This window comes from Ursus americanus, chromosome 21, assembly GCF_024610735.1.
Source record: "Ursus americanus isolate L20-20 chromosome 21, mUrsAme1.1.p, whole genome shotgun sequence".
Lineage (NCBI taxonomy): Eukaryota > Metazoa > Chordata > Mammalia > Carnivora > Ursidae > Ursus > Ursus americanus.
In genome coordinates this window covers 28,769,001-28,781,206 of record NC_142147.1, presented here as the reverse complement: position 1 = coordinate 28,781,206, position 12,206 = coordinate 28,769,001, and the positions used below count along the sequence as shown (strand labels likewise).

The 12,206-nt window shown below is 42.0% G+C and overlaps 1 protein-coding gene across 3 annotated transcripts in view; it reads left to right on the top strand.

Annotated features, from left to right (window-relative positions):
* CFDP1 (chromatin remodeling protein CFDP1) overlaps nucleotides 1-12,206 on the top strand; it is a 123,049-nt gene that overhangs the window by 16,789 nt on the left and 94,054 nt on the right. For all 3 annotated transcript variants that reach the window (XM_045796014.2, XM_045796013.2, XM_087870616.1), the window contains exon 5: nucleotides 5,977-6,096. In XM_045796014.2, coding sequence (XP_045651970.2) covers nucleotides 5,977-6,096 — 120 coding nt within the window. The remainder of the gene's footprint in view (nucleotides 1-5,976; nucleotides 6,097-12,206) is intronic.

Sequence of the window (12,206 nt, the reverse complement as noted above, 5' to 3'; positions counted from 1 at the left end):
AGCTCACTTTATTATAAGAACATAGCATGTGGTACATGTGTTAATTGTCTATGTTATCGGTAACAGTAGGCTATTAGTAGTTAAGTTTTGGGAGAGTCAAAGTTACACGTGGATTTTCGGCTGTGGGGTGCATGGGTGGCAGCGCCCCTAACTGCTGCTTTTTCAAGGGTCAGGTATATGTTTTTTAGAGTCATTTGTTTTGTAGGATGGTCCTCAGTTTGGAATTTTGCATAGTTTCCTCATGATTAACTTCAGATTAGTCACCTAGACAAATATGCTATGTTGGCGATGTTTTATCTTCCCCAGTACATCACATCAATAGCACTCAGTATTGGTGGTGGTAAGTTAGACCACTTAGGCAATACCTGTCAGAATTCTCCATTGTAAAGACACCCATTTCCTTGATAATCAGTCATTTTGGGGATCCATTAGGTAATTCTTGATGTTGTGGATTAGTAGTTATTTTGCTGCCAGAAATCACACTGGAACTATTGAGTTGTCCAGTAGAGGGTAGCAGAACACTGACAGAAAGCCTTTAATAGTTTGGAAATCCTACAAAATAATGCAGAAAGTGTGTGATATGCCATTAGGAATATATATTTAAAAGTTTTTAGAAATCTTTCTTGGCTTGTATTAATTCCCATGTGTCATATAGGATATCCAAGAAAGATCTATTATAATGTTACCATCGGCGTGACAGAGAGTAAGAAAAGCTGGTGAATAACTGTTATGAGAAATCATCAAATTTCCTGATCAGATAAATTTTTTGGATGTATTAATATTTATATTAATGACACAAATTTCCTATTTCATTTTATAAAGCAAATGGATGGTAATTTTAAGTACTGGGTGGGTATTTGGGAGCCTGCTATTTCCGTCATTTGTCATAAGGGGGCAGCACCATGTCTATTTAAAAAAAAAACACCAAAGAAATATGCTTAGGGAAGCACCTTTATACACATTCTCACACATATATATTTTCTATTCAAAAGAAGTACAAGCTTATTACTTATAAAAACGTTCATTGCTGAGATAAATAACATGGTAAGCAAATGTTCTCTAGAACTCCTTCCTCCTAAAGAAAATAAAACCCTGTTGATTGGCATATTGGCAGAATTTTTTTTTTTAACTTAAATTGCTTATACTTAAAATTTAGGTGTTATTAGGAACCCTCACATAGGAACTTGGGAGGCCTGAATTTTAATTGACAGCCAGATGCAAACTTGATATATGGATTTGAGTATATCTTTTAATCTCTTGATGTCATTATTCTGCTTTTTCTTTTTTCCTTTGTATCAAGTTAAGAGCATTACTACATCTTTAAGAAATGTGAGAAAGAGCTAGTGATGACTGGGAAGAATTTGTAAGTATAAGCATAAGGTAGTGTTAGCACCAAGTTAGTCTTTTAGTTTTTTCTAATTATGTTTTAATTGTTAAGCTTTGGATTTTTATCTTTTTGTTTTGTTTTCTTCCCCCTTGAAAAATATGTAGCTTGTTAACCTTCAGGAATGAGGAAAAATAGTATTTTTTACCCTCTGTATCACATAACCAGCTGAGCCAGTTAGCTCAGACTTTCCTGAGTGATTCACCTTTTGGAAAAAGCCAGTCATGGAAAGTTTCTGCCTAAATAAAGACTTTTCAGGAAGTTCTAAGTAAGTGAAATGAAGTTAAAATGACATTTCTGCTGATAACACTTGAATTGACTATTGCTAATAGTGGGCCTTTCCAATCAGAGTTCCCTCTTATATATTAAAATTGGTCTATAATTGAACTATTCCCCTCCTTGAAGATATTTTGAGAGCTGAATCTCTTCTTATTGCTTGTTAAAAATCGAGTTCTTCCAGACATACTATTAATGAAGAGTAAAAGTCTGCTTATGTTGCTTTGTATTGATTCCCAAAGTCCCCGAGAGAAACAACAGTTTATGGATGTCATTTTTTTGTGACTGTGGATAGGACTTTGGCGTTAATAAGTTAACAGAGATACTCTCGTAGCTATACTCATTTCATGCTTTCTTTGTGGTACTTACTGTATATTATGTGTTGTCATAACTTATTTCATGGTTAGCTGTCCTGATGGACTGTGAGCCCCAGAAGGGCAGGGACCATGCATATATTTTTATTTGTAAGTTCCACATCTAACACAGTGCCTGGATGTAGGGTGCTTTTCAGAAAATGTTCACCAAATTGCATTAGGTGGCTGCTACAGGAGCTTTGTCAGTCCTGTGGTAAAACAGGTAAACAAAATAAAACGTGCCTTGCATAAAGGCTTCTTTTACTTTCCCTATACCTTGAACCACTTCATCTTCATCTTTTATCACAAACATTCTAACATTTTACAATGATATTATGGTGGATCTTAAAACTTGCCACATCAGGTACTCTGTGGCTCTTCTTGTGAAAAATCATCCTTCTAGGGAATTTTCTTTTTTGTGGACAACCTCTTCCATATTTTCTCTTTTTCTGAAATTCCTATTAAATAGATGTAATAGTAAAGTTATGATAGACCATGCTGTGGTAAAAAATCCAGAAACTCAGTAGCATAACACAGTACAGTTGACCCTTGAACAGCATGGGTTTGAACTGCATGGGTCCACTTATATGTGGATTTTTTTGCAGTACTATAAATGTATTTTCTCTTGTATGATTTTCTCACATTTTTTTTAACTTTACTGTAAGAATAGTATATAATACATATGCACAATATGTGTTAAATCATTTGTCTATGTTACCGGTAAGGTTTTCTGTCAATAGTAGGCTGTTAGTAGTTAAGTTTTGGGGAAGTCAAAACTTATATGCGGGTTTTCAACCGTGTAGGGAGTTGGTGCGCTAAAGGCTGTTAGTAGTTAAGTTTTTGGGAAGTCAGAACTTATATGCGGATTTTCAGCTGTGTGGAGAGTCGGTGCCCCTAACCCCTGCATTGTTCAAGGGTCAACTCTACGTATTTATTTCTTATTGATGCAAAGTCCTACACAGGTTGGGCAGCACTGCATCTTGTAACTAACTCAGCCATCTGGAACACATAGCTTTCCAGGTTGTTGTGGAAAAGGAAGAGCGAATAAATAGACTGTCATTTAATTACCTTGTTTTCAGAATGAGACTTCAGCCCTGCCCTTTGAGTTCGGAACTTCTGTGGTTTTTATTTCTCCAAGGAGTAATGGGTTTTGGTGGGTTGGGTGGGGGACAGTAGCCTATGGTATGAGGTTCGAGAAGGGGATCTGGACCTAGTTGCTCCTAAGATAAACTGATTTTAGCCCTACTCCTGTCCTCTCCCTTCAGAGGTTCCTGGTATCTCAATTTACTGAGCCTTTGTAAAATACCGTAGTATAGATTGACTTTTTATTGGCCATTCTTTACGTCTAGAGGCTTAGATCAGAGAAAACAAAAACCAGAGCCAAGTTCTGCTTATCTGTTTACTTTCTACCTTCAGAAAACTGGATTGGCATCTTTTCTCTGTTATATCTCTTCTCCATATCCTTATGTAGTTTTGCCTTTGTAAATTTATTTACCACTATTTAGTAGGGTTTTGGTAGGGAGTGGAGAATAAAACCTGTGTTCAAACTGTCATTTCTAAGTGCAAGTGTCTACTTGTTTTTCATGAGCCATCTAAGATCTGCCCCAGATTCTACCCAGGGCAAGGAGATTGAAAGCACCTCTTTCTAGTCCAGTACCCTGGGACTCTGCATTAAGCTTTGGTTTGGATGTGGGTTTATTTTGGTCGTCTGTATAGCAGTGTAAGGAATTACTCCAAAGTTGAGTGGCTTAAAACAGTCGTGTTCTTGTCATTCCCATAGTTGTGGAGGGTAGCTGGGCTCCAGCAGCTCTTACTCAGGGTCTCTCATGCAGTTGGAGTTAGCGGCTGGGTGTGGAGCCATCTCGAAGGCTTCCTTGCTCCCATGTCTCGGGCCTGGACTGGAACAGGCTCCTCAGGCATCTCTCCCTGTGGTCTTGCCGGGTGTTCTGCGTAGCACGGTGGGTCCAGAGTAGCCAGGCTTCGTGTATGGTAACTTGAGGTTTCACAGTTGCATTCTTGAGGGAGCAGCAGGAGAGAGCTCCGTTACCTTTTATCACTGGCCTCAGAAGTCATGTAGTGCCACTCCCACAAAACTCTGGGGATTGGCAGCCACAAAGGCCCACCCGGTTTTAAGCGGGGCGGGGAGTGGTGGGTGATGACATATACCTCCCCTCTCACTGGGATGATGTCAGGTTTTGGAAGAGCATGTAGAATGGGTTGTGGCAACCATCTTTGGAAATTGAGTCTACTACGGGGTTCTCTCTAGCATTGCTACTAAATCTCTGCATAGTCTTGGCAAAGTAACTTAGATTTCTGATTTTTTGTTCATGAAACGTGGATGTGTCAGCCGTTGCTACAGAAATGCTATGTGACAAGCCATTCCAAACCTCAGTGGTATACAACAGTAAGCATTTGTTTGTTGCCCATGTGTTTCCATGTGGCTGGGGTTCAGCCAGTCTGGGTTGGGCTCCAAGCTGCTTGCTGGATTCAGATCTCAGTGTGTGTCCTTCAGCCATCTGGGACTAGCTGGTACTTGAGGCGTATTCTTCTTACGGGGCAAAGGGGTGGAACTCAAGGGGCAAGTGAAACAGCACCAACCTTGAAGCTGCCTTTCCTGTCAGATCAGCTAACATCTCCTTGACCATTGAAGCATGCACCCAAGCTCAGCATCAGTGGATTAGACAAGGAATGTATATTTGCTGAGTGATGGTCTAATCTGTGGTATAAATTCTCCCTCTTAGTTTCTACTCTTGGCTCTCATTACTCAGAAGTTCATTGGGGAGAGTGGAGAGACACACAAGTTAAGCCTAGTGAAGAGTAGGACCAGGTTTTAGAGGTTCCACAATTTCCGTTTGATCCTCTGAGTAATACCAGCCATTCCAAGACCATGGACAGGGGAGTAACAGAATGTGGTGTTGTTTTAAGTCACCCCTCAAGATTAACTTGCCAGTGTTTCCTAGTGAAGATTCTCAATACAGAACTCGCAAACTCTTATTCTGTGCCCCCTGAGTAGGTGACACAGTGCAGGAGTGAGATGGCTTTCAATAAGAAAACTTGCTTCTGCTCCCCAGAAGCCTAGTTGGAAGGAGAGAAGAGACAGAGGCTTACATCCCTGCAAAGGTGGAATTTATCCGATTCACCTGCCATTGTTCTTGCCCAGTTTATTTGGGAGGACCTGGCCGAACGCTCACAGTACAATGACCTTAATCTTGCATCCTCCTACGGATAGATTGGAATTTAAACAAAATTCCTCTATGTTTTTGTTGACTTGGCAAGACTAAGCAGGCATTAAACACTTGTCCTCTCTTTAGCTGAAATCTCAGACACTCGAAGTAACCTTATTTGATCCTTTAGGACTCAGTTTTATTGAGGACCATTTTTCCAGATTTGAAATTGGACAGGATTCTCAATCCTGTAGTTTTTTTTCCACTCCCAAATGAGTGTTGTTTAGCCAGTTTGAAGGCATTTTGTTTCATCTTTGGGTTATTTTAGCTGTGAAACAGGAGCATTCTGTAAAATATTCCCAGTTGTTTTTACTGTTGCTCTTCTTCTCGAAATAATGTTAGTGTTTTTCTCCCAAATATTCCATCTCCCCATTCCTCCCCAGACCTTTAACTGGGAGTCCTCATCTATGTGTGAGGTGCGGTGGGAGAGCCTTCTCAGCCTTGCCACCGGCAGCTCACGGGCTGTGGCTCAGCAGTGACCACTGGTGTGTGTGGCAAGCTGACACAAGTAATGGAGGTGATTTTAGGGAGATCAGGTACATACGCTGTTGTTCCTTTGGTAAGGGAAGATGCCTTGATTCAGAGCTGTGGTAGTGGACCTGAATCAGAAACCCCAGCAGCCAGAACTCACTGGAAGCCCATTGGGTGTTTTCCTTGTTGTCACTTACTCCCTTTTCTTAGATTTTATTTCTCTCTTTTTGTTCTTCTTACAATTTTGATGTTTCCCTCCTTGGCACAGGGTGACTAAGGAAGTGGACGCTACATCTAAAGAAGCCAAATCTTTCTTCAAGCAAAACGAGAAGGAAAAGCCACAGGCTGCTGACCCTGCCGCTCTGCCGTCGCTGCCTGCTGGCTCTGGGTGAGTGTTCTGGGCTCAGGCTCCGGTATGCCTGGCACGTTGGAGAAGCTGTTTTCAGTACAAGCACCTACTTCACTGTAGCTGGCGTGACTTGTTTTCTGAGAGCAGGAATTATGCTGCTGCTTTGCCTTTGCTGAAATATTAACCAAAATGGAAGGTGCAAAGAAAATGAGCCTTAGCTTTCTTATTCGGTTCCAGCCTAAAGAAAGTGCTGATTTACAGTGTTGACCACAGAGCCGAGCGTGTAGGAGATTTTACACTTAAAAATAATTTTTGAATGAAAATGTCAACAGTTTATTAGAATTTATAGTGGAGATTAGGTTGAGCACTCAGTCCCATCCCCCAAGGACCTCAAAGGAGCCTTGGAAGGTTAGAGCTGATTTACAAGTAATTCTGTTAACACATTGCTCGGGAACTTCATAGTTTTCTCTCTTCGTATTTTCCATATTACTTGAGTTATTTTTAGCTGAAGACTAGATAGTTTTCCTTTGGGGAAAATAAAAATTCCGTTCTTTATAACCTGTGTTGTAAAGCATCACAGTAAATATGAGAAGCCAGGGCGCTAGCCTGCCGGGACGTGAACATGGACCACGGCCCATCAGCAGCACCCATCAGCCGCTGACTCCTGTGGGGAGGGCTGCATCCTAGACGGTTTGGGGTGGAACAGGTCACCTCCACGGGCTTCTCTGACCCTTCACTCACATAGCTTGTCACTTCTTCCTTCCCTCTTGTTGCTACGAGCAGTAAAATTCTGTTTTGCCTTTTACATGAAAAAATAAAAATAAATCATTGGTTTTCCTATCAGATTATGAGCAGACCTTTCTCATCTTTGTAGCCCTGGCTCCAAACAAGGCTGTGTAAGTTTGTGTGCTCATCTAGGTTGTGTTTACCCAGAAGCAACCCTGAGACAGAGATTTGAGTTCAAGTCATTAGTGTGGGAGGTGATTCCAGGAAGCCCCAGCAGGGAAGTGGAAAAGGCTGGGAAGGAAGCCCGGGTAGGAAGTGGATTCTGGCAGTTTACTGCCAGTGGCGGCTGGTGCTCACTCGGTTCTGCTAGGTATCTCAGAGAGGTGGTGAAGAACACGGCGAGGGCAAGGACACTGGAATAGTTCTCCTCCAGTTCCCATCTGTCACTGGCTCAGGACCGCTCCCATATGCCCTCAGTCCTCAGGCTGTGAGCGGCAGGTGCTTGCGGTAAGAGGCCGCACTCGGGCGTGTGCCGTGCTGGTGAGTGCAAGACAAGGCCGGGCCATGTCCACATCTGCCTCATACTCTTCATTACTCCTTACCCCAAGGCTTTCGCTCCCACCGGAGTGAGCAGGTGGCAGAAGTCACGGAGCAGTTAAATAGAGACATAAGAAGGAAAAGGATTTGAGAGCTTGCTACCACAGGGGAAACGATGTAAACACCAAAGAGGACAGCCGTGGGAGGAACAGAGTAATGTGAACAGGGCTCTCTGCACTGGCCCTGTTCGTATTTTGGGCCAGTAGTTTTCAAGCTGTGATTTATAATCATCATTTAAAAGAAATAAAATCGGGGGTGCCTGGGTTTCTCAGCCAGTTAAGTGTCTGCCTTCAGCTCAGGTCATGATCTCCAGGGCCTGGGATTGAGCTCTGCGTTGGGCTCCATGCTCAGTGGGGTGTCTGCTTTTCTCTCTCTCTCCCTCTGCCCCTGCCCATGCTCATTCTCTCTCTCTCAAATAAATAAAATCTTTAAAAATAAATAAAGAAAAGAAATAAAATGGAATAAAAACAATAGCATACCTAGGGGTGGCTGGGTGGCTCAGTCGGTTAAGTGTCTGCCTTCAGCTCAGGTCATGATCCCAGGATCCTGGGATCGAGCGCCATGTTGGGCTCTCTGCTTAGCGGGGAGCCTGCTTCTCCCTCTGCCTGCCTGACACTCTGCCTGCTTGTGTGCACGCTCTCTGTGTCAAATAAATAAATAAATAAAATCTTTTAAAAAATAGCATACTATACTATATGGTAAGTATTATTTCATAAAATTTTTATACTGAGTGACAAAATAACCTATTTTTAGTGAGGGTTGAGATAAAAAAATATGAGGTTGTAGGCTGAAGCAGCATGTTTTTAGCCTTATAATTGTTAAATTGTTTGAAAGGGATTCTCTTCAGACCAGTAGCTTTCAGACTTGATTGACTCACAGTAAGGAATGCATTTTATAGTATGCCCTAGTACGCCCATAGAGGAATGTAAAAAAGTGAAGTAAAATTTGGTGAAATATTTACCTTTAGTACGTACGATGACTTCTGATTTTCTGTTTTACATGGTTGTGTGTAGTATGTGTCATTTTAAAAAAGGTCATGGGCCACTGAATTGATTTCGTAATCTACTACAATCTGAATTTGACAAATCGTTTTCTGCAGGTTTTACTTGGGTTACCACATAGGCATATATGTGGTATTATTACAGAGTGTCTCTTACATCTATTCAAAGTCTTACTGTAAAAATTAACTCTGGATTAAGTACCAGATAGAAATAAAGGCAAAGTTTCTTGTACCTTAGGGTTCAAGCATAGTTCATTTCAGCTAGCACAGTTTTTACTTCTAGTCTCCTTGGGTATTTCTTGAAATAATCCCCTATTGATGCTTAGAGATTCTACTCGGAAACCATGTGTGTTTCAGAAAACATTGTGTTGCTATACTGATGGAGATAACTAGAGGAGGGAGAGGTGGCAGCTTGACAAGGTCAGCTTGCTTCAGTTACTGAGTAACTCGTGGAAGCCTCACTGTGTTCCGGATCCGTGCCTTCCTTTCTTAGAAAGAATGAATAGCTCTCAAGGGTAAATTGCTGACATGATATCTGTATTAGGGAGACCCAGCAGGCAACAGATGGCATCCTCAAAATTAGGATACTTTGAGGAGAGTTTGATAACTCACAAAGTAATGAAAAACCACAGAGATAGAATATTGTGATGTGCTCGGGGCTAGTAATAGGAGGCCGCATTACCTCCCCTAGACCTGAAGGGGCAAGAGGGGGAACCGTTTTGGCATGGAAGACAGGGAGGACTTCCTGACAGGAGCTGAGACCTTCACTTGAACAGTGGGCTCTCCAGGGGGAAGCCAGGGACATGAATACCCAGATTTCCCCTTCTTCCTCTTCTCCCATCTCTTGCCAGGACACTCCATTCTGACGCTTACTAAAATGGTAAGGAGGACTTATTTGGGATTATTGCAGTAGGTGGCAAGACTATCACAGTAAGGGTGAGAGATTGGGCTCAACTCTCAGTACAGCATAGACAGCTGAGGATTTACGGCCAAGGAGCAGATCTAGGGCAGCCGGGAGGGTGTCTGAGGATGGAACATTGCTCAGAGACACCAGGGGTAGGGAGAGTCTTGCTAAACACAGACTTAATAGGATTCTTGCTGAAGGAAGGCTAAGTACTTGCTTACACATCAAGGGTGGGGAATGAGGAACTTAATCAGATATCAAGAGTGGAGGATTCTCTTAAAACTGACCTAGGAGGATTCTTGCTAAAATTGGGCTAAATTGCTAAAATGCATGCCCAGCAAGGATGGAGGCCAAGATTGAGGCCTAGCTGAGAAGAGGGCTCAAAGGAGCTGGACTAAAGTTTGATGAAGAAGAGTGTCTTTCTCAGGCTGTTCATGCAGGACCGCACCTGGGACAGAGAGCAGAAGGACAGATGGAATCTGCAGGGGCCAACTGGTAAAACACCTTTCAGTAGATGGATGGACCACTGACTCCCTTATAAAAAGGTCAAGGAAAATTTGATTAAAATCAATTTCTTGATTAAAATCGGTTTTGTCTAAAGATTGATTTTATTTATTTATTTATTTATTTATATATATATATAGTGCTTGGGAGGGGGACAGGGAGAGAATCTTAAGCAGGCTCTATCCTAGCATGGATCCCAACACGGAGCTTGATCTCATGACTCTCAGATCATGATCTGAGTGAGCTGAAACCAAGAGTCGGATGCTTAACCAACTTAGCCACCCAGGCACCCCAATTTCTTCTAAAATGCAGTAGTATTGTAACAGATGTAACAGAATGTAACAGATTTTAAGGATATGTCTGCCTGAGTAAAAAAAGCGCTCAGAGTTGTACATGAAAATTTCTGAGTAAATCCAGAAGGTGACCTTCAATGTTGGCAAGATCATTTTTCTGAAATGCGTCTCAGCTTCTCCAATTGAGGGAAAAGACAGGGTCAAGAGGAATGCGTCTGATCTAGGGTGTCCAAATGGGCACATTTTATTGCGAATGTTAGTATCTGCTGCAGGCTGCATGTGCCTGGCATGGGAAGTCTTTTCGGGGGAAGAATCTATAGGAATAATCCAATTTATTAAAATAAACTTATTGTAATACTTTTCCACAGATGTTTTTCATTTTCATTTTTGGAGTTGGTTCAGTTTACAGAAATTGTCCAGCAGAAACACTTTATTTGTTTATTTTCCTTCTCTCTAAACAGATTTAAGCAATACAGGAAAACCAGAGCAGGAGGGTAAAACATCCTGTCCCACATCCTTTGCTAGCAAATAAGAACAGATTCACAGGAGCAAATGTTTGTAATTGAAAATGCATTTCCTCTTCATGTTTAAAATAGCACACTGCTTGGGCTATAAAAAGCCAAAGTTTATGCTTTGGGAATGAAGTAAACCAAACACCCAATTTTAATTAGAGGCAGGAATCACAGACAATAAGAAGCATTCTCTACATTTGGCTGTAGAAAGTACAGTACTCACTTGATGTGTCTGAATTCCTGCAGTTCTGTTGCTCTGATCTATTGATCCATTGATCCATTTCCTGCCCTCCATCCCTCCTGCTGCCCTGTCAGTCCTCTGCCCCAGTCCTCACTCCAGCACCAGTGGCCATTTGAATCCAGCTTTCGCGGGTATTTGACTAGGTCAGCTTTCACCCCCCCATTTATTACTCACCTGTTCCAGCAGTAGGCTACTATTAAACTTGGTGAAGTTTATAATCCTAGCTGCAGGCATCAACTTGTTAAACTAAGGGCTTACTATTTAGTTGCCTCCTTAGAGACTGGGAATGACCTGAAGCAATAAAATTTAAGATTAAGTGAAAAACATCATTTTCCCATGTGGTTTTGTCTTGTCTTCTTGGTCTACTGAGAGAAGAGACAGAAAAAAACAAAGACCTTATTGTTGAGTCTCAACACAATGTCGTGGGTGGTGTCAGGTTAGCAATGTTTGCTTCCCAGATAGAAAAGTCAGAATTCCACAGTGTCCTGCTGAAGGTGGAAGACCCAGACTAAAGACCTGCGAAGACAGTAGCCCCCGACTATTTCTTTTTTTTTTTTTTAATTTTAATTTTTTTAAAAGATTTTATTTATTTGACAGAGAGAGACACAACACAAGCAAGGGAAGTGGAAGAGGGAGAAGCAGGCTTCCCGCTGAGCAGGGAGCCTGATGCGGGGCTTGATCCCAGGACCCTGGGATCATGACCTGAGCTGAAGGCAGATGCTTAAACTGAGCCACCCAGGCACCCTCCCCCCTCCCAGCCCCCAACTGTTGCTATGCTTTGTCTGTGCTCAGTGTGTTTGACCAGTGGGCCCCTAGGAGCCTTTTATCTATGGAACATTCTTTGTGCCTGAGCAGGTAACCTCATCCCTCTCACCCTCCTTGGACAGGTGTTAACAAGACCTTATTGGCTTTTAAGATTTTACATATTTCAATATACAGTCTTCTGATAGAGAGCATTGAACATTTCACTTAAAACAAGAATTAGGCATAGCCGCAATATTAGGTGGAAACGTTTCTAATTTTTTATCAGGATCTCTTGTTATGATGATCAGTCAGAGCTCTGATCTATGTTGATCTTTTTTTAAGCCCTTTTCAAGGAGTTGCTTTTCGTTGAGAAGAACATTTAAAAGCTAGATCTAGGGGTGCCTGGGTGGCTCAGTCAATTAAGCATCTGCCTTCAACTCAGGTCATAATCCTAGGGTCCTGAGATTGAGCCTCACGTCGAGCTCCCTGGTCACTGCTTCTCTCTCCCTCTGCCCCTCCCCCTGTTTGTGCTCTGTCTCGCTCTCAAATAAATAGATAAAATCTTAAAACAAAACAGAAAAAACCTAAACATTTTTTCCATGGGAGAATGCATTGTTTCCAAGAAGAA